Consider the following 22,984-nt stretch of genomic DNA (forward strand, 5'->3'; position numbering starts at 1 on the left):
AACCCAAGCTATTTTCTCAGCTGTACCATTGTTACATGCTCCGTATCAAGCACTACATCTTCAGCTCCTATAACCTAATTGCTGCTGTGTTCTCTGGGCCTCCTTCCAGCAGTAAATGCATTTATACTAAAAATACATATTTATCTTTATTTACATTTATACTGTAGTTTTGGGGGGGAAACCTACAGCCACTGTGAGTGCTACTGCCCAAATACACGGAGACATCGCTTCTCATGAAGGTGAGGGACACCTGGAGCCAACACAGGCCAGGCTCTGCCTTGCATTTGGCAACCCAGTTCTCAATAAAAACGTTGAGAGGAAAGAGACTCTGCAGCATCCACATGGGAGCTGGGATCTCTGTCCTCTTTAAAATAGGAAACTCACAGGCCTGGACTGGAACAGGGGAGTGGCAGCTGGAGCTGATTATTCCAGCACTTTGCTTCTGTGGGGAAAATAAAAATTTAAAAAACCAAAAGCAGAACAACAAAAACTAAGTGACACCAACAATGCATTTCTCTTCATTCTACTGCCACAGCAGTTGTGGCCTACACAGAGAACACCAGTTCTGAGGCAGGGAGGCTGCAGAGCACTAGCCCACAGCTGGCAGTAGGAGCTCAGCCAGCCCAGCAGTCACCTCCAGGCAGCTTCTCAAGTAACAACTCCTCCATTCCAATACCTAACATTTGGTACAAACACGTGCACAAAATGAAGATATGAGCTTAAACTGACTTGGCAGTGACCCTTGATTTATTCCAAATTCAACTGCATGGAACTACTGGCTTTTAAGCCAATTAAACCTGGAGTCCTACCTCATCTACTGGAATAAAATCGAATTCCTGGAGAAGGATAAAGTAAGCCAAGTTTGGGCAGGCCAGAGTGCAGCTCTTTAGTGCTCTTTGCTGTTCTCTGTGCGCAACCAGCACTGCTCCAGATCCTGCAGGACAATAGAACTGCAAGTCTCCTTTATAGAATTACAAAACCAGTAAGCTGGAAACAACCACCTCAGCTTTCAGCAGCTGGGGAGAACCTGCTCCTGTGTCTCTGAGACTTCCTTCTTGAAGGAAATCCAGCCTTCCTGGACTCCCCGCTCCTTCAGGATGGGCTCCTAAGGAATTCTGTCAGCTACGTCATGACATCAGTCCCATTAAATCCTCCTACATGCGTTTAAATTTCCTTCTTCATATAACCTCCCCAGTAACATTTTTTTTTCCTTTGGAGAAAAAAAAAAACATAATTTCACTCTATGTGGGTTTTTTTTAAACACTTGCCTTTGCAATGAACCTTTTGGATGCAACAACAGGAGATCCATGTTTCAAGATTGCAGAGGGTTTTCCTGGAACTGCCTGTGTTTCATGGTGTACAGTGTGTGTTTTATACAATCCCTGGGATGACCTACCCAGGGGCTGCTCAGCCCCTTCCCCACTCACCAGCAGCAGATCTGATTTGGATCTGGTGTTACAGGTGCAGAACACTGATGTGAGCCATTTCCAGACACTTATTCCAATTGCACAAGATTGAATTTACCATTATGTCTGGTGTTTAAATATTGATGACTCTCCGTGCAGTCCAAGTCATTAACAGGAGCTACTCATACTTTTTTTTAGTTCTTCTAACGCACCCAAAATTAGCTGAGGATATGTAACTTCTCCAGAAGTACATCTACATATAAAAAAATAGAAAACCAACTGTAAAAAACTCACTTCATTCTATGAGAAAATTAACAATTTTAGATCACAGCTACAAAAAGATCAATGGCTGTGCAAGGGTATGATTGCTTTTCATTCTCTTCTACAAAAATGACAAATAGAAGATGAACACAGAATTTGTGTAACCCTCAGCATCTCTGTGACAGGAAGAGGAATTCACTCTCTCTTTGCACTTGCTCACTGTTATGTATCTGTGTGTCAGGAATTTAAGTTTATCAAGTGGATTTTTAAGACTTTTTTTCTAGAGAGGAAAAAGATCCTTGCCTTATCTCCACACCACTGCAGTGTATCAAAATATCCTGGCACTAGAGTATGATACAGTGCCAGAACCAGGACTGCTGAAAAAACACGACTGAAATTAACTTTATTTTGCATATGTTTGCCTATTGGTCTTCCTTACCACATGAATCAGCCTACAGCTAGGACTCAAACTGAGTTAAAAAGTGAGTTATAAAAAACTACAACACTATCACTGTTAGGGAAAACTTACTATTAAGGTTTTGTAATAAAATTGTTCAAAAAATTGTCATTTGCATCATGTTCTGTTTGACTCCAGCATGTAAATTTTTCACAATGCTTGCTGTAAAAACACTTTCCCACATTTATTCTTGTTTTGGAGTCACATTTACCAAGTTCTGAAGCTCTGGCAATTGATAAGCTGCTCTGATAAAAATGTGAGGCATCTTTGCAACCCAGAAGAAGCCGAGATATCTCCCTCTTGTGGTCCTCTATGCAAACAGCCTCAACTCCATCTGTGGGCTCAGAAGTGCCTAAAGAGTTTTCTCTCACCAAGTATCAACAGAAATTGTAACCAATTCCAGTCACTACAGAAAGTGCTCTTCCTAGAAAGAATGAGAAAGAGATTGTTTCCACTTTATTTTTATCTACATGGTATTTTCTTGCAGAAAAACCACAAAGATTGAAAACGCAGTGCTGACTCCTGAATAGCACCACCTGCAAGAAAGTGGGGGGAAAAAAGTTACAGAACAAAGTAGATGAACAAACCCAACAGTGGAGGAGCTGTCAGGCTTCTCTAGGTAAGTGCTAGCTAGCTGAACACACAAACTGCAGTTCTAAAATGCTCACACTTGAGTTACACAAAGCACATTACATCTCTACCTCACAGACCAACCTCACTCCTCAAAAGCCACAGCAGATATGTAGGGACCCATGCTCAGAGCTTCCCATGTCATGAGATGAACAAGTCTGACACCAACATAAAAAGAAATTTTGTGCCTTTATTGGAATGGTGTTAGGCTTTAAATACACCAAATTTTGATAACCTGATTATTTGGTTTAATTAGAAATGACACTACAGAACTGCAATACTGGTCCAACAGTCTCATCTTTACTTTTTTTTTTTTTTTTAAAGCAAGAGATAGTATGAAAATGCACCAAGTAATCAGAAAGCACTAGCAGGCATTGGTTAATCCAAGATAGTAGCTTCTTAGTTCCAAAAGCACTCGCATTGTATGGAACCCAGGATTTAGACTGGTCATGATTTGCAAGAGCTAGTTGCATGAGTCATGACTTTTTTTTTTCTTTCTTTTAAATTTACTTTCAAGTTGGTCACTGGTAAGTTTTTTTTTCTCCTCAAATATTACAGTTTCTTTTATTCATATTTTTCCTCAAAGTATAAAAAAGTATGAAATATAAACAAGCTCCTGTATTGCACCCATGAAGGGGTACAATGGAAGCATTAGAGAGCTGACTATCTACACACCATCAAATCCCATCAAATCTTGGATAATCCATTAATATACAAAATATCAGGGCACAGAAAGAACTAAAATCCACTTTTGTTTTGTTACGCACAGGTTCAAATAATCAATCTAAAGAAAAAATGTGATCATTTTGGCTTTCCACTACATCCGCATACTGAGACACTTATTAAAATGATCCTGCTTAATTGTGTTTGGTCTTTTTCTTATTGTCAAGTCATGTTTGTTATCTTTAATACCAGCCATCAGACAAACAAGTAATCAGAAAGACTCTTCCTCCTCCCCACTTCCCCATCCCTGACCCCTGCAGGGTCAGCTTTAAGACATGACTCCAAACACAGGGTTGTGACGACAGATGCTAGGGCCAATCTCTTCATAATCTTTTTTGGTATGGCATACTTGGTAGAATTCAGGCTGCAAAGGGAAGGAAAAGAACATTAGTGTATGGTACATACCTAATTTTAATATTAACCTTTATGTAGCCAGTGGAAAAAAACAAAGATAGCACAGAAATCCTAAAATTAACTTACACCACACATGGCTAAACACCAATGCAAAGAATATATTCTGCCACAAAACTAAAATGCTGTATTTAACAATTCACACAAAGCTTTAACTCAGCTTTCACTTGCTCTTCCAAGTCTTTGAAGTCTAATGCAAAAACATAGAAGGTGTATTTACCATCGGAGGTCTATCAGAAATTCCCCTGCCACATTTAATATACAGTACAGGTGAAATGAGAGCTGCAAAGGCACAGTCAGAATGCTCAGTCAAACATGCTCAGCTTTACAGCTAAACTCACTGTGGAAGCCAGCATTGATCCTCCAAACCAGACTGCATATCTCTGCATATGGTGTGTAATAACTTGGACATCAATGGGCTTTGGCTGCAGGGAAGAGGACAGAAAAACAACACATTAAAAGTCACTTATGCTGGTAAAAACCAGATCTGGTTTTAAAGGAATGTATATACCAAGCTTACTTTTCATAAATTAGTATTTTCATAAATGTTGTGCATGTCAATTTACATTTACGGCATCACTTTCCCTTGTACAATAGAGTAAGAAACAGCTCCTGCTTATAGATCAAGTTACCTGCTTTATCAGACAGAGCTACTTCCATTCACACCCATTTTTTCACATTATGTTCTGATTAATTTCTTGACGGACTATTCACTTATGTAGTCATAAGCATTGATCTTATACTACCCAAACTTTCTAAAAAAACCCACACTTTAGGAGGCTAATTTTCAAGTTTCACGTGATTATTCTAACAAAGCATCAGTTGCAGATTGAAAGCTTATCCAGGATCAATACAGTCATGTGTGCTTTTCTGAACTACAGCACTTCTTCCAGCCAGCCTTTCCCCTTCCCTCCACAGGCACACAACCTATTCCTTACTGGTGCCAATCAAAACTGCCAGTGTATGCAACAGTTTCAGAATTCATTTCTTCCAGTCCAACCTGCTGAAATTTGAAATAGTATCTAAAAATGTTCCATAGCACAATTTTTTTTTTTTTGCCAAACTCTAGCCAGTGATTCTCTGCCGTGCCTGGCACTTAAAATAACATTCACATCTGATTTCCTTACTCAGATTCTGCTTCCTTACTAAGTGGTACCAGCTTCTAGTAAAGAAAACAAGGACTGAACTATGTTCTTGGGCCAGAGAACTGTGTATGACTGAAATTTCAGAGTTGTTTACATAGCATATTATAAAGCTCTGCTAGGGCTCTAAAGGATTACTTGAGCTCACGTAGCTAGATTGCTACTAAAAAATAAATGAGGGCAAACACTTCAATTTTACTTTAAATGGAAAAAAAAGCCCAATTTTTTTCCCACTTCTGGTCTTTTATTTATGCAGAGACAACAGATAGATGCAACAGTTAGGTCAGAGGTCTGAAGTGAAGGATCATGCACTTTAGTAAAAACAAAGCTGCTTATAGGATCTTAAGATAATTGAGGTGGGAAGGGACCATATCATATCTCTGGTTTGGCCTCCTGCTCAAGGCAGGGTGAGCTATGAAGCCAGAGGAAGGTATTTAGGGTTTTATCAGGCTGAACCTCAAAACCAGTGATTTCCCAACATGTACTGGGGCACTATGAGGATCCCAAAGCCTTCCCTTCTCTAATCAAGGCTCCCTCACTGCTCACAGGACATGTTGCTCCTGACTCTCCTGGCGGCTCAACAATGAGCTTGATCCACCCTCTTATCTTCAAGCTCAAAAAATTGAGCACAGTGAATTGTAACTGATCAATAAACACCAAGCACAAAGACAGCTGGAGTGGCCAACTGCTGCTACGTGACCAGCGTCAAGGATGAATCTCTGAAAAGCCTCTAAGAACTTCAAATAAAGCCAAAGACATTCCAACAAAGACCACGATCATTGCAAGATGTCATTTGCACATTCTGCAGGTAACAGATGCTCGTTAAGTGCATGAGCTGCAGGAACCAACCTTCAGTCTGCCCCCACTAAGTTCTTCACTAAGTTTCAGCCTGGCATCCACAGTCCTTTTCAAGTCTCGCTGTAAACGGCGACCGAAGTCCCTGAACATGGTTGAGCCTCCAGAGAGGACAATATTCTGTTTTGAGTAACAAAAATTTGTTAACCACGTCTGAAAATGTAAGTTTCCAGCTTTACCCAGTTCCTAAATTCTAGATAACTAAACACAGTTTTAAAGCTACAGTTAGCAGGTTATGTTTTTACTGTAAATTACCTAACACAGAAGCAAGACACAACATGAACTCACCAAGAATTTGCTACATAAAAATTTGCTGTGCTTTAAAATCCATTTATATTTTATCACATCTCATCACCCTTGCTCAGTTTTTTTGTTTCCCTAATGAAAAAACACATTCTTAAAATGTCTAAAGTGAACAACAAAGCCTTCTGCATACTGGATTCATTCTTTAGAGAAATGGTAAATTTTTCTCATTTGATTTTAGTTTAAGAGTTTCAAATATATACCTTGAAAAAAAAAATCACAATTATTCTAAAACCCATATATTAAAAAAGAATTTATAGCTACAGACCTTATATAGAGGACGTCTAACATCAATGGGACAATTCTGAATAACTTCATCTACTACTTCTGAGATTGGTTGCGTGAAGTCAGGATTAGCAAACTGCAAACAGGAATAAAATCAAGTCAAGTCACTGTGGAGGACCACATATTGCAAATGAAAAGAGGCTAAAGGAAAAAAGGAAAGAACCATTCTATTATACCACAGATGTCACAAAAACTAATAATGGAAACAGGTGTTAAATACTTTTGCTGCCATTTAGAAGTGCTTTGTGTATCAGCCTGGATTTGTATAAAGATTAGCAGCAGTCAAGAATCAAACCATGCTGACTTCCAACAATAGCTGGTATCTATTTATAAATAAGAAAAGATGTCTCAGGATAACTACTTCTTTACAATTTTGTAAATAGGATTTCTATGCTATCATCTAAAATGCTTTTCACAGTATGGACAAGTCAAACCAACTCACCTCAGGATGGAAGAAAATCTCTGGCCCCAGGAATCTCTCATAACCAACATCAATGGTAAATTCTTTCTTTGAGATAGCATTAATTCCAGTATATTGTTTAATCCACTTTGTACCATCTGTGTCATACTTGTTAAATTCTTTTACTAAGTCAGGGCAAACATAACTAAAGCGCTCCTGAAAATTGAGTAGATACAGTTAGAATGATCCAAAGTATAGAAAACTGGTAATAGACTTTAAAAAAAAGTAGTAATTTACACTTTTAAGAATAAGTAATAAATTGACAGATAAAGAATAGGCCTCAAAACAGCTGAGCTGACATTTACTGTACACAGGTGGATAATGGCTCTGCTACTACAGATCATTTCTGTGCAGCACTGAAAGCTCTTGCTGAGCTAAATTTCTTTTCTTTGGCTTTTCCTCTAAAACTTTGATGATTGTGAGAAATTAGTTCTGAAATACATTGAAGAACTGCCAGAGAAACAAAATTTCAGTGTTCTTTAAGCTGAATGTCTTTCAGAATAGCTTTGCTCTCTATGTAATGTGTATTACAAAAAAGAGGACATTAATATTCAGAAAGAATATAAGAGCAATTACAGCTCTTTATATGGCACATCCAGCCAACAGAACATTACAATAATAATAGCAACAGGATAATAACAACAATAATGATAATGGAGGGGAAGAGAAAGGGGAGACAACAGGTGAAGAGTGAAATTCCAGGCTAGACTGAGCAAGTATAACCCAACTGTAAACCTTGAGTTCAAGCTATTTCATGTTATTACATTAAGACATTTTTCTATTACTTAGAATCTGAGCCCCTTTACTCAGAAGTACAATTACTTTCAGATATTCTTGTACTTCAAAACCAGACACCAAGTTGTGATATAAAAGACTTGCAACATTCACATTACCTTCACTGCTTTAGCTGTTTCCAAGGATTGTTCAGGAGGAATTCCTACTTCTCTTTCCCTCAGCAACTGCTGAATGAAGTATGTGATATCTCTCCCAGCAATTGGAATGTGTTTGATACAGCTGCCAATCACATATCCTTCAGCCTGAAAGCAAAGTTAATGGGGACAAAGATACTGCTAAGAACTACTTTCAACAAAGCTCAGAGGGAAAGAGAAAGGCAGAGTCTAAACTCCTACCCACTACTGTGATTCTGACTTTAAGACTGGCTCATTTAATTACCACAAATCCAATTCTTCACAGTGTAGCCTTACTTTACTTTGCATGGCATTGTTTCATAATTCTTACAAGGTTAAAAGGAACAGAAAGGTCACTAGTAATTAAGGCAGACAAATCACTATACTCACTATTCCTTGGCCTTTATTTTCTCTTCAATGAGGTTACTCTTACCAAAAAGGTCAAGGAACCTTTTTTCATGAAATATTATTTTAGAATAACTGATGTGGCCCTGCAGTCACAGCCACTGATGTAAGACGTTACAATCCACATGAACCAAAATTATTTTTCTGAAAGCAGGGAGAAAATGCATCATTTCAGCACATTAATTGAGACTGCTCAGAACGTGAGACTGGCCCATCCTCATCCATCAACCTACCCTTACAAGTCACACCCATCCTGGGGACCAGTATCAATGCATTAAAAACAGCTGGTCTAAAAGAAACAAAGGGTGCAAGGTTTGCCTTCAATTCTACCAGACCTGCCAAATCCAAACAGAGGAACCAAGATATCACACTCATAAAATGCTTAAATTTTCCTATATACACACACCTTATGTTCATACAGAAATGTCTTACTAACACAGAAAATGATGTCATAAAAAAACTACCACTACTGTTACCTTCACTACAGAGATAAGCATTTGTTAATTACTTTGTATCTATTTTATAATAGAAGTGGTAGAACATTGTTGACAATTTGTTCAACACATTTAAAAATTTCAGAATTAAATGACATTCTGCAAAGAAGGTTAATGCTTCAAGTGATATAGAATAATTTTATTTCAATTTTAAAAAAACCCCAAACCCACAAATCAGAAGTTCAACTGCTTTAAACAGTAATTTGAACTACTAAGTACAATTTCAAAAGTTTACCTACAGAAGGTCTGCGGTATCAGTTGTTTCCTAAGTCTTATTAAAAAACATTAACTTGGATGAACAGGCTGAACAAAGATTTAGCCACTATATTCCATCAAAATGAATAAGAAATTGTTAGATGACAGTACATGTTTGAACACCACCAGTGCTACTATTTTTTAAACTTGATGTTGCTGTGGCATGATAAAGCTTAGTACAGATTTTAGTCTTAAAAATTATAATCTAACTTCATTTTGAAAATACAAATGTATCTGGTACACAGATGTGAATTCAACTCCCTCTGGAAAGATGGGCAATAATTTAACAGTAAAGAAAATTAATGCAGCTCTAGGTGTTCATTGCTTAAGAAAACATCACACAATCATTTAAGTTTCTGCTTTAGCAACTTGATGTATTGGAACAGACATTCAAACAGACTAACCAACCCTAGGGGTTGTTTTCTTCCTGTCAAGCAGGAACTTTGCCTTTGCTTGCATGGCTGAAGCACTACTAAACACGGGGAACAGACGGAGAAAAACTATAACCAGTCCTGTATCTGCCCTCTAATACTTTGTATTATTTCACATTTATATATAAATGGGCGGAGCTAAATGAAAATTAAAAACTCAGACTTTCTGTACTGACTACTGTAAAGAGCCTGTTCACTTTTACCAGCAAACCCAATTGGAAATGTGCTAAAGCAATTTCACCCATCACTTAGCACGGCCTTGGCAATTCTCCTTTTAAGGTAAGTCACTGAAAGACAATTAGCCCTGACAAACTCAGGGTTACAGAGAAGTTCCCTTCAACAGTTTCTGCACTACAAAATGAACCAAAACTCACACCCACAGCCCTGGGAATTATCTGACGTTTCTGAAGACTCCTATCTATACTCGAGTGTGTGTAGGTGTACACTTCAGAGAACTCAGAGAACAAACTGTTCTCCATTGAAGCTGTTGTGTAGCTTTGAGGCACACTTACCACAGGAATAACATGAGTGACACCATCTCCACTGTCTATAACTGTGCCAGTCAGTGTTCGCTCTCCTACTTGTCTTGATGTCCAGGATGCAGCTAAGGCAAGGACAGCCTTGGGGGAAAAAAAAAGAAAAAAAAATATCAAATATTAGTAAAACATCTGCCTGCAGACCTCACTTTCCACCACCCCTCCCAAGGACAGACTGACACCCCCATGGCAATTTACGGCATGGAAACTGATTTAATAATTTCATATATCTCTACACAACCCTTCAGAAAAAAAAGAGGCTGCACAAATAAGTTTTGACACTTGCCCAACGTTTTTTTCAGCCATGCTCAAACATTAATTTTTCATTACTTCATACTGAAAGGGATTCAGTTCTTGGATTAAAAGAATTATTATGATGTGGTGTGGTTTTTTATTTACTTACGATGCAACAGAGATCATACTCTACTGCTCAGAGGCCTGTAGAGGCAACAGGAACAGTATCCAGAGACCACCCACAGAACCAAACCATGTCAAACATGCAGTGCTGGAACTGCCAACCAGAAGGACAAACATATTCCAGACACCGCTTAAACAGTTTTTTCACAGTGAAACTAGTTTTAGCCCACAGAGAAATATTGCAGCTGTGACTTTCAACAGCCCTGCCCTTACCTGAACAGCAATATATAGCCCTGGAACATTGAAAGATTCAAACATGATTTCAGCAGTATATTCTCTATTTTCTGGAGTATTTAATGGAGGCTCAGTCTGTGAGACAAAAACAAATGAACAAAAACAACAAAAAAACAAACAAAAGAATGTTAGTTTTACTTACATTCAAATCAAACATTTGACTTTAACAAAAAAAAACAAACAAACAAAAAAAAACTTCTAACTTTTGTTAAGATGAGTCATTCAACAACACCAGCATGTAAAAATAGTTATGGATAAAGGGTGCTTTTAAAAATTTATGCAAATTACATTAAAAGAAAACAACAAAAGTGCAAAAAAAACTGCAACAGTTACTGCTTAAGAATTTACATACAAGACTTCCATTGTGGGTTGGTTAGCTCATTACAACTTTTGATTTCACTTGAAAGAATCAAGTGCCATCAAAAGATGTCAAAGGATGCAATTTAGCAGATATAAAGAATGACATTTTTTAGATTTCTCAGAGAAAAGAGATGTTCTCCTTCAAAAGGCAGCCACTTTAACAGAAGTTGATATGCTCAGCTGTAGAATTTTCTGGAGAGAGAGAAGCTGAACAACATGAAATATACTATAATAGTGTGCTATAGCTTTCATTGAAATATCAAACATACTCAAGGCTCTACTCTGAAGGAGCATTTTGAATAGTGCTACAGAATACTTGAGAAAAGAAAATATCACTCTTCCATTGCAGCAACTGTGCAACAGGAGGGGAAAAAGAAGAGGGAGTCAGACTCTTCACAAAGGTGTTGGGACAAGGGGCCAGGGACACAAAACTCAACTTGGGAAATCCTAAGAAGGTATGAGGAAGAAAAAAAGGTAACTTAAAGGTGATCAAATATTGAAAAGGGCCCAGGGTTGTTACGGCATTTTGATCCTTGGAGATATTCAGAGCTAGGCTGGACACAGCCTTGAGCAACTGGATGTAATTATTGCTTTAAGAAGATGAAGGTGTATAAAAAAGTACAGCCAACACCTCTAATTCCAAACTTGGTCTATAAATAACACACCAAACCAAGGTGCTTATTACAATGGCCCTCAATAAAATACTAAGGGATAGCAGGTGCTTCAGAATAACATTGACCTTAATTGCAGTCTAATCAGCCCAGATATGACAATCAACCCTTCCCGTTTCACAGAAAATAAAAGACAGAAATTTACTCTCTAGATACTTCATCCAGATGGCAGTACTGTAAAAACAAAATAATTGCAATTATGTAAAGTCAAAACACAAGTATTTTTTTTGTCTCAAACATATAAACTTGAGATTACTGAATTCAGTGGAGAAGGAAAATAAGAAAGTGATGAATCAGACAATTTGGAGAGGGAAATGAGAACTGAAAAATGTTTGCTGTTCAGACACACTGACATTTTTATAAAATTAAAGAACCTGGATGGCTTAAGGCAGGTCAAGAAAACTCCAAGCCATTTATTTACTTTTGCTTCCAAAATATGCATATTTATATCTGAGAATTTATATAAATCAATACATTGTTATTCATCATATGGAATTTCTTAAGCAGGGCATAAATTTACCTACCAAAAGAAAGTAATGGTCCTCAGGTTCTGCTCTTAAATACTTAAAGATTACTTGCTCCATAAACCTCTCCATCAAGTCCCAGTCTTCAACTATACCATGGCGGATAGGCCACTGTTGGAGAAAAGTATCAAATCATAATTGGAAATAAAAAGAAAAAAAGAAACAAAAAAACCCCAAAACCAAACAAAAAAAATCTGTTTTCAACTGCAGTAAAAATATATGATCCACAGAGGCAAGAAACCTTGATTGAGGTTTTCCCTATTTAAAATTCTGATTCCAACCTTGAGACCTGGAGTAGCAGAGACAACACAGTGCATTTTTCTCAGTACAGCAGAATGGTGGCACTGGGATAAAACAAAGGCTCCCCCAACCAAATGTCCCACTCTGATGCTGCTGATAGAAGTTGCCAAGTAACAAGAGAATGTGGCATTTCCACTTAAGACCTGCTCAGGCTCCTTTCACTTATGAAAATATAGATATATGTGTACATATATATATATATATATTTACAGTGTTTTGAAAATTCCCACAGCCTTCCCGAGTTCAACAAAACTAATACCAAAGCTTATTTTCTATTTAAACAGTTAATAAAGAAATGAGAATTCAGTTATCCAAAAAGCATTCTTAACACTATACTTACTGTACTGTGATGCTTGCTAAACAGTACTGAAAAAGGTTTTTAAACTTTTTCTTAATACCTTGGTTGCGTAAGTTGGTTTTTCTATTGCTTCGTCCCCAATGAAGAAGTCTAAATCATCCACACCTTTCAAAACCCTCCTCTGTGCTTGATCGACCACTTTTGCCGACTCCTTGATAGCAATACCTTCAACAGAGCACAAATATTACTGTAGGTCATATATCCTGCACCCAAAAAAGAAAACCTACCCTGAAAAGACAGACACACTAATCATAATCATCCTTTGTTTCCAGCCTAACTAAGAAAAGCCACACAAAACACAGCATTTGACTTCCAATCATGGGAAAGCATGGTAAGGACTCAAAAAGTAACACAATAACACACTTAAATACAAACTTAATTGTTAGACACACACCATGCAATCAGGAAGATAAAACATCCACCAAACACTAAAATAGGATATCCCTACAGATCTCATTTGATTCAACAGAAGTGCTAATTTTCTGCACACTCCAATAATAATAATAACAACAATTTTAAGTGCTATTATTAGTGTTGCTATTCTTTGAGAAAAGAATCACTCCCCAGCTACCAGGGCTGCAGCACCAGCAATATCTGCTGTATTTTTTTCAAATCTTACTAACTGCCTTTAAACACAACCCTTTACACAGATGAGGAAATTCACATATACAAGCTGCATTAAATCAGCATCAGCTGTTCTAAGGTTGTGCTCCATAAGCTCTTTCAACATCAGAAGTATTTTTCTAGTTCTCACCTTCAGCTCACAACCAAGATTAAAAAAAGTTATGAAAACAGCTGCAGTCTCAAGCCCAGCAGCCAGAGCAGCACAGCTACAGGATGTGGAAACCAGCAGCTTGCTAAGGGGCAAAGCACCCCAAGTTCCTGGATCCTCCCCATTCTCCTCCCTTCCCTTCCCACACAGAGCAACACAAGCAGGGCCAGAGGAACCACGAAGTTGAATGTTGTGAAAGATTGAACAGGATGGAACAGAAGTCATTATTTTGAGCTCTTCAGGAAGAAAACTGAATCATACTGCAACTTCTGTAGCTGCTTACAGGAGAGCAGAGAGGAAGCAGAAGGCTGGAGGAAGCCAATTAGCAGGGGGGTAGATGGGAAGCAGAAGCTAAAATCACAGGGAAGGAAATGTCGCAAGGCAGGTGCTTGCTGCAAGTGAAGAGAGGAACCTTGACAAATATTTTCAGGTCACTGTCGTAGAGCTCACACATCTGGGGGAACTTTTCTGTCCAGATGTGCATCATCCTCAAGAACTTTGCAGTAAAACCCACCACTTGCCACAGGATTATACCAACTTTCAAACCCAACTGGTTTCACCCTGTTACAAGCCTAAAATAAGACAGGAGGTCTCAAATGTTTTGCTGCCCTCAAGGCCACCTTATACAGCCCTGCATTTGAAAGGTAGAAATCGGGAACAAACAACCTGAATCAAGAATCATATCCTGAAAATACAAACAAGAAAATAAATCTTGCTGAAACCTCAGCTGTGGTGCCTGAGGATGGGCAGCATCCAGCAATATTGGGAGCAGTTGCTTTTGGTTTGCTTGGCACAAGAATTAACAGCTTCTAGGGGAAAAAAAAAATCCTTGCATTGAATCAATTTCTGTGTCAAACCACTATTCCAGCTTGTTTACTTCTAAAAGGAAAAAACTAAGGCCATCAGCTATCACAGATAAACTGAAATAATGAAAAAATCAAGGGAACTACTGGGTAATGGAAAGAAAGGGACTCCCATTTTAACAAACAACAGGAAAAGCCTGCTTAAGTGGAAAAAAAAAAATATCAAGCAAAATTAATGATCTAAGATCTAAAATCTAAAAAGCAGCCAGTGAAGAAAATAGTGAACCCAAGCCACATCAGAAAATTGGCCCAACATATTCTCATTTACTTTTCATGTCAGCATTTTTTATCTCTACAGAAGCATATTCAGAATAAAATCAAGAACACATCATACAGAGATAAAAATTTGTTAGGAGCAGGGGTGAATAAGATAAGCTACAAGTGAACAAGGCACAAGGAATGCTGCTCAGACCTGTTTAACTGCAAGCATTAACTTTAGAGAATCAAACTGATAAAATGCCACTTCTGGAACTGCAAGGAGAAACCAAACCATTTTTCCACAGGGAATTTAAGGAAAATTATAGGAAAATTTAAGGAAATTATAGACACCAAAGTGCTTTTTTGTAACATTCTACTTTCAAACTAGGTACTGCTGTACTCTATTTTTATTTCTCTAACATGGATTAACCCAGTACTATTTTGTTTCATTCGAGGCAGAGGATTAACACAAACTCATGCCGTTTCTGTAATCACCTAGCTTGGATTGCAGCACAAATGAGAAAAATGCCTTTGTGATTGAGAGAACTGCAGTCAAGGGTCATTTCAGCTGCAGGAGCATTCAGACTGAGCATCCTTTTTTTCATACACCACACTATATCAAAAGGCTACCAAAAAAATCCCATTTCCTCTCCTTCTCTTCTACTTTAATAGCATCCCTGTTGGATGAATTTCTCTGCTTAATGATCTGACAGGTCACTTCATTCCCAGTGTTTAAAATATCATGATATTTCCTCTTTTTCAAAACAAGAAATGATCTTCAAATCAAATAAACTAAATCTAAAGATGCAGAAAAAGTATGCAAACTCTATATATCTGAAATTAAATAACCACTTGTCCATTTATACTTTAACAAGTGCTATGAAGTTTAAAGAACACTGTTTTTACAAGGTTTAGAAACTTTTTATATCTAACATTAAACTAGCTTTTGTGTGAAAAGCAAAACTCTAGAGTGTTTTATATGACACTGAAATAAACTTAATGATGTTAACACAGAAAACCAAATAATCTAAGAAATACCTATTAGAAGCCAAAACAGAAGGTACAGAATGGATTCTCTGAATGCATTCTCCTGTTCTCATATAAGTGAATTAGCTTTATCTCTCCATGAAAATGACTTTTCGAAGTACATTTCCTTGAAAAATTAACACAGAGCCTGAACTTCCAAGTTCTATTTTACAGAGCCTGTGCTGAAGTAGTATTAGTTCCAGCTCTCTTCCTGTTGTATTTGCAAGGAAAACTGGGTGTGCTAATTATTCCTTTTCACCAGGATGTAATCCATTATTACTTTGGCACAGATGAACAATGAAGAACTGCCAAGTGGTGTAGGAGGTCAAAAGGTGAAGCATTTCTAAGGGAAGCTGAGTGAGCTCCAGTCTCTGGAGCAGAACTGTAGCTCTTCAAGTGGGAGAAACAGTTCAGGAGCCAGGGAGTAAATAAATAATATATTCTACATGGGGGGAAAACTGACATGGTTTCTTGTTGCATTTGCAAAACACAGTAAATTAACATAGCTGTGATACTGACAACTTACAGGCAAGTAAAACATTTTAAACCCTAGAGATATTAAATCATACAATTTTAATTTTTTTCCAGTTATAATCAACTCAACCTTTTAGCAGATAAATCACTAAACTGGAAAAAAAAGAAAAAACCTCCTAAAAGGTAAATGTAGCCATGCTACTGGATTCCTACATTATTTTAATGTCCAAAAAATGTGCTTCAACTATTAGTATACTTTTCTAATGAATGTATCATTCTAAACTGAGTATCTGTAGCAAAACAAAAAGCCACATTATTACTCTGTGTCAGCACTGAGGTCAAGTTCTTTTGTTTGTTGTTTTTTTTTTTTTTTTTTGTTTGTTGTTTTGTTTTTTATGGCATGTTACAAAAAGTCCAAGAGTAACTTCAGTATTGATACACAAGTAACAAATACTTACATGAAGGGATAATGAACTGGGGTTCAGTATTACCCGCATATCCGAGCTTTGTGTACCTGTTGAGGCAAAAAAGATTTGGTTGCAATATTTGATACCGCAAATAATAAAAATAGTTCCTTTTTTTTTAAATGAACAGACCCCTCCTCCCATATCAGAAGGACACCCTGCCAGCTTTTCTATTAAAAAACAAAAAATCCCCAAACCAACAACAACAACAAAAAAAAACATTTCACCAACAAAAAAAACCCACAGGGCAAACTAAGAAAACTAAGAATTTCTCTCTTTTAAAATATAAACAATTCTCCCTGCCACAGATCAAGCATCACTGCTAACTTCTACTCTAAAAGCATTTTACTAAGGAACACAAAGCATATAATTCAATCTATCAATGTTTAGCAGTATAATTTTTCAGAGCAGTTCCTCCCTGCTCAGGAGCTATCATCTCTGTAGAAATATTTTCATATAGCTAATTCTAGTGCTAAAAGCGTTTTTGTAATTCCTAACTATACGGGGGGGAAAAGCTGCCCAGCCCATGGACTGCCAGCTGGGCATGAGGAAGGGCTGGTCATCCTCATGTCACAAGAAGCTGATAATGACAAGTCCTAGCAAAAGCCATTTCAATTCACAATTGGAAAAGAGCATCAAAATGTGTCTAATAAAAGTAAAGAAAGCAAGAGGAAAAGAACTACCTGCCTTCACCTAGTCTCCAGAATGTGCTATGGATATACACATTATCTTATCAGGAGGCAAGAAAACTGAAGAAATTAAAAGTATTCATGAAAAATAACTACAAAACTAAGTGTACCAAAACCAGCTGCTAGAAATGCTGTCAGCAAAGCAGCCTAGGCAAATTCTAAACCATGCAGACCAAATACACAGCTCCAGCTCAAGAGTAAAAGTGCACCCACATGTTTTTAACAAACACAGATGTGACAAAATCCTCATTTTCTCTGTACAGTCAGGCAGCTGCACCGAATTAGCACCATCAGCAAAGGCATGAGCGCTGTAGTAGCACCTCCACAGCTTTCAGCACTGACTAAAATGGAAGATCCTAGGAGGTGTAAGGCAGCAGTGACTCTAACAAAGCATAAATTCATGGCAGTAACACAGCAAGGCTCCCCGGGCTGGGAGAGGAGTGCTGCTGCAGCAGCAGCAGTGAGCAGCTTGTGCCCGTGCCCAGCAACACCTACACTATTTCAGCACTGATGCTGATTGTGACCATCGGCGCTGCGCCAAGAGATGCAGATCCTCAGAGGGAAGGTGGGCTTCTCTCTGAGTAACAAAGTGGCTAGCACAGGACCTCATCCAAATGCTTTGCAGGAGATGTATTTTCAAAGCTGTAAACCCTATCTTGTGTATAACACACTGTAACAGTTGTAAATAACCACGCACTGAAACTTGACTTCCTACCAATCAACAGGAATGTTTCTTGACAAAGAAAACTTCGCAGGCAGAAGACAACAAATAATGAAAAAAGAAACTAAATATCAGAAAGAATTTCACACCGCATGAAGACATCAGCACTAGGCACTACATGTGCCTCACCTCAAGACACACAACTTGGATTTTGCTCATGGAAGTTCAATTTGCATCTTAAAGATCTACTTCCCAAAAGAAATATCAAAAATGCCACAAACTGGTTCTTCTTTAACCTATCACGCAGTGTAAAACTGCTCACTGTATTTATAGTATTTTAAGAGGCTTTTAGTGCCACAATTACTAAGTAAACCAGCAAACACTGACTCACTCCCACTCCCTTCCCTGGCAAATCAGACCTGTGGCATGTAGAATTTAAAGCTAAATCTACACAAGAACTTTGGAGCCTGAATGCTGCATAAACCTACAACAGATTAGAAGTGATTTTTAACAGTTAAAAAAGTTAAAACTGTTTGATTATTAAACTCAGTATTTCAAAGAAAGCCCAAGCTCAACTGCTGCAGGTAACTGGCAGCTTAGCTGCTTGTGGGTGGGAGCTCGCCCAGCACACACAAAGCCAGCAAAACTGAAAGAAAAATAATCTCATGAAAGATGCACTTCACATAAAAAGAGCGTATTCAGACATAAAATCAGCATATATAAAAATACTATGGCCTACTCAGCAAGAAGCGTACTGACTTGGGGGACAAAAAAAAAAAAGTATTTTTTTAGTGCATTTTTAGTCTACCAAGAAAAGAAAGGGGGGGGAAAAAAAAAACTGCATGACTTTCGGTCTCTGAATGTTAAAGCATTGTATCAGCAAGTCTCCAGTGCAGTGCCCTACACAATGCTTCACATCTCTCATGTACAAGACTTCATTGCACACCTGGAACTCCAGCACTGTTGGCACACGGGCCAAGGATGGACCCCCTGCTCCCCTGGGAGCCTCAGGCCCACAGCACAGCCAGGGACCATGCCACGACACATGATAAAAACTAAACCTGATTTTCATAACTAAATGCATACAGAGATACTCTTGAGTTAAAATGGAGTCTAAAAATGTGATAGGTGAGGCAAAAAGCTAATGTAAAACTGAATGAAAGTCGATAAAAATCTTCAACTCTCCAAACACACAATCTTGTCACCATGGGATTCTTTAAAAATTAACTTTTGTAGATAGGAGGCTTTATTCAGACTAATCAGATCTATCACTTCCACTTGAAGCAAATATTTAAATCACATCAAAAGAAGGATACTATAGGCAATTCAGATTCCACAAGTACACAGTTTCCACAAGGAGTTCATACATAGCAATGTGTGTCTGACTAATGAATGATTCACAGGGAAACAAGGCACACCCCAGCTTCTTCAGGGCAGGAATTACTGCTGCTACAGAAAAAGAATCCTGATAGTAAAGACATCATAAGGCAGTACCAACACTGGATTTGCCATAAATCACCCCTTGTCTTGCTACCAAGAACTGGAGAGTGGCAGAAGGGACTTGCATGGACACAGGCAGGCACACCCCATTAATTAAATTAATTCCACGTGGAATTTGGGGCATTCAGCAGTAAGAACACAAGGCACTGCACACAAGAGTGTAATGGTATAACCTAATGTCTGTTAAAAACTGTAACAGAACTGATTTACAAAATCCCAAAGGTGGAAGCCTTGATTGTTCAAGGGTGTTTTCCTTTATTTGTCTATGTTCAGCTACCTAAAGCATTCCTGTAGGCCTATTAGCTCATTAAAAAAAAAAAAAAAACTTCTATGAAACCATCAGGCAAAAAATTTGTTGGATAACCATGGCCTTTAGCTTTAGTTCAGAAAATCAGCTACAGAGTATCTAAGAGCAGTACACAAAGTCTCTATACAAATGTGCAGGTCTGAATATGGAGAACCACACCCCTCCCACCCTCTCTCTCTATATATCTGATATATATACAATTGATATTTTTGTAATGGACACTCATAGCCCAAACAGGTTTGGGAAAGCAACTAATGAAGGTTCCTTCTAATGTAACTCTACTAACCCCTATCTCACCTATCACTGGAGAAATATCTTCAACATGTGACCATCACCCTCAAAAATTTATGTCCTGAAACTGCACAGCAGCTCTGCACTCTGCCCGAGAGCTCTCTGGAAGGACAGTCAAAGGGCTTTCCACAACTTTCTCAACAGCACTAATGGGATTTCTTACATGTGCTCTCTCACCTAGAATAGATGTTTCTGAGGCTATGACAGGAAAGCAATGTCACTGGAAGGTTATTTGTGCATTAGTCACACAGACAATTCTGAAGCCAAAAGGAAGCAGTGCTGAGGGTAAGAATTTGTAATGAGGATGACACTACCAGAACCTCCATCTGCAAACCACAAACATAACCACGTGCCTTTGCTCCAATGCTTTCCTACCCACAACAAATGCCAATCTCCTGAGCTATACACCCTAATTCAAGTACAACTGCAATTCTAACAGAAGTGAGGAATAGAGGGACAACTGCTTCATGGGCAATGCAGCTGTGCAGCTGCTCCTGAAGTACCACAGAGCTGGGGGGGTCCAACACAAACTGTGTCACTTCTCTGACAGCTCCACACAATGACAGGAGTTAACTGAGCATAAGCACACAGGAGCACTTGAGGACAAGCATCACCTCATCTCCGACTCTTAGAGCAAATCTGGGTTGCAGCCTATTCCTCAGCTACTCCTAATGACCTGGGCTAACAGAAATGCCACGCATTTAAAACGCACACACGAGTAGAAGTGAGATGCACCTGCAATGCTGGTCCCACTGGAAAGATACAAAGCAATTTGAAAAACAAACAAAAGAAAAAAATTGACATTTTTTCTGTGGGAAGAATAAAGCAAGTGGGAGTAGAAAATCCAAAACCGAAGGAAAGCAAAAGTCTCTTTCTGGTTTACCTTCAAGGTGCATCATCAAAACACAAGGGCATTTTGTTCAGAGGGCTTTTTTCTTGCTGCTCATCAAACTGCTCTTTTCATGATGGTTCTGAATTACTGCTCACTATCTGAGCCACGACCTTTCTGTGCAAGTTCTCACTCCAAATATAACACTTTCTTTACCTGTATCTCACCTTGCAGATGCAATGGGCTTCCCAGGCACCACAGCCTAGGAAGTACACATGTAACTTCTAAATTTTTGCTTTGGTGTATACCACAGCCTGTGATCAAGCCCAGCAAGGTTTCCCTACCTAAACACAACTCAACTCCTATGCAGAACACATCCAAGCAAGTCTAACATCCAGTGATTAGATTAGGCTTTACACAGTTAAATGCATTTATTCTTAAATGTAAACTGATACTGCCTTTTTGCAAGGTGTCACACTTACTGAGGCAGCAGATCCCTGCTTCATATCCCCTTCCATGTAAATGGGTCTGGAGCCAATCTCCCATTTCCCTTGAGAGCCTCTTCCCACTTGCTTATGAACTCTCCTGAGGCAGAACTGTGTTGCATTTCTTTACTGAAACCATGTAAAAAAGACTCCAGGAAACAAGAGCCAAAGACAAAAGCAATATGATTGCAACACTCATCATTCAGCACATGTTCTGGCTAGATTACCTTAACTCAAAAAACTGTAATTAAGTAAGCAGAGTATAGAAGGCACTACATAAAAGCCCAGAGTGTGGAGATTCTAAGGAAAACATGCATCTGGCAATATATTCAAAAGGGCATGAAATAAGACTCATGGCAAAACCACCAAGTTTTTAAAAATAATGGAAAGGGATTCTGCACTTTAATACCAGCTCCTTACACATGGTCTGTCCATCAAAGACCTTGTCAAAAAGGGCTTAATATCCTTTCCTGTTTAAACTGGATAAATTCTACATAGACACGAATCGTAAGATAGATACCATGTTTTTACTGTGTTGTCTTCTGTTAACAGCTGCCTTAAAAATAAGTGGAACATTTCTCAAACATGGATGAATTCCTAATCTTCACACAGAGCCTCATGTGACTGAAAAGCCCAAACAAAACCTTATGTCTTTATTTGTTGCTTTTATTCTATCATCCTTCTTGTATGAGGATTGTTATCCCATCCAGATGGGACTGAAAAACCTAGGAAGTGTTTACTTTTCAAATCCCTGTAAAGATAAATGATAAAAAAATTACAGCAAAAGAGATGTCTTGTCCCTTTAAAAATGGTCCCATCTCTAGCATTAGGTCCAAATTGGTTAAGCAGCAGCAGAAGTCCCTGAAGGACTGATTCTATTAGGAAAAGGGGACTTGTATTAATAAATTAGTTTACTATCTCTTTTCAAGTGTCCTTGATAAAACATAAGATATCAAGGTTTTTCTATTAGCTATGTTTTTCATACTTTACATCTTTAGCTAATATAGTTTCCCTTTTACACATTACTAGTCTGCATTTTTAAATAGCAGCTGCTCCTGCCAAATTTTAAAACATTTTTGATCAACAAGTGTTTTAAATAATCAATAGTGGAAACCAAAGAATTTGCTCTATAAATGGAAAAAAACCCCACAAGATTAGAAGCACTGTCAGGTAAAGAAAACCTTCTCAAACCATAGATAAGAGACGTGAAGGGATGGTAAAAGGGAGTGTAGTATTTCAATGACATATGGGATCTCTAGGTAGAGGTGTTAAACATCTCAGTCTATAAGCATGAAATTAGAATTAACTGTATTACTGTGTGTTTGAAACTATTATTTTATAGTATTTCCCCCCAAAAATATCCGCCCACTCAAGTAAGAACCTTCACCTCGGCAACAAATACTTCTGTGCCACATACTGAAACTGTCACAGCAAAACAAACCATAAGCAGATTGGTGTGCAATTTAATAAATGAGCTCAAAAAGCAACTTGAAAGAGAAGTTCTTCTAGCAAATGTTTACTTCCTAAACAGATGACAACCACCTTTAAAAAAGGCTGATTTATCCTTAAAGGCATCTATATTTTTGTGTAGGAATTGAT

General features: G+C 38.1%; 1 protein-coding gene across 1 annotated transcript in view; it reads right to left on the bottom strand.

Annotated features, from left to right (window-relative positions):
• Nucleotides 1-2,558: 2,558 nt before the first annotated feature.
• The window catches only part of ACTR3 (actin related protein 3), a 29,164-nt gene continuing 8,738 nt past the window's right edge, over nucleotides 2,559-22,984 (bottom strand). Inside the window, exons 2-12 of the mRNA XM_062498289.1 lie at nucleotides 16,618-16,673; nucleotides 12,867-12,991; nucleotides 12,169-12,279; nucleotides 10,593-10,688; nucleotides 9,939-10,046; nucleotides 7,827-7,970; nucleotides 6,916-7,089; nucleotides 6,457-6,549; nucleotides 5,880-6,005; nucleotides 4,230-4,313; nucleotides 2,559-3,841 (exon numbers count right to left, since the gene is read on the bottom strand). Of these exons, the coding sequence (XP_062354273.1) occupies nucleotides 3,746-3,841; nucleotides 4,230-4,313; nucleotides 5,880-6,005; nucleotides 6,457-6,549; nucleotides 6,916-7,089; nucleotides 7,827-7,970; nucleotides 9,939-10,046; nucleotides 10,593-10,688; nucleotides 12,169-12,279; nucleotides 12,867-12,991; nucleotides 16,618-16,673 (1,213 nt within the window). The 3' untranslated portion in view covers nucleotides 2,559-3,745. The remainder of the gene's footprint in view (nucleotides 3,842-4,229; nucleotides 4,314-5,879; nucleotides 6,006-6,456; nucleotides 6,550-6,915; nucleotides 7,090-7,826; nucleotides 7,971-9,938; nucleotides 10,047-10,592; nucleotides 10,689-12,168; nucleotides 12,280-12,866; nucleotides 12,992-16,617; nucleotides 16,674-22,984) is intronic.

Source organism: Cinclus cinclus, chromosome 9, assembly GCF_963662255.1.
Source record: "Cinclus cinclus chromosome 9, bCinCin1.1, whole genome shotgun sequence".
Taxonomy (NCBI): Eukaryota; Metazoa; Chordata; class Aves; order Passeriformes; family Cinclidae; genus Cinclus; species Cinclus cinclus.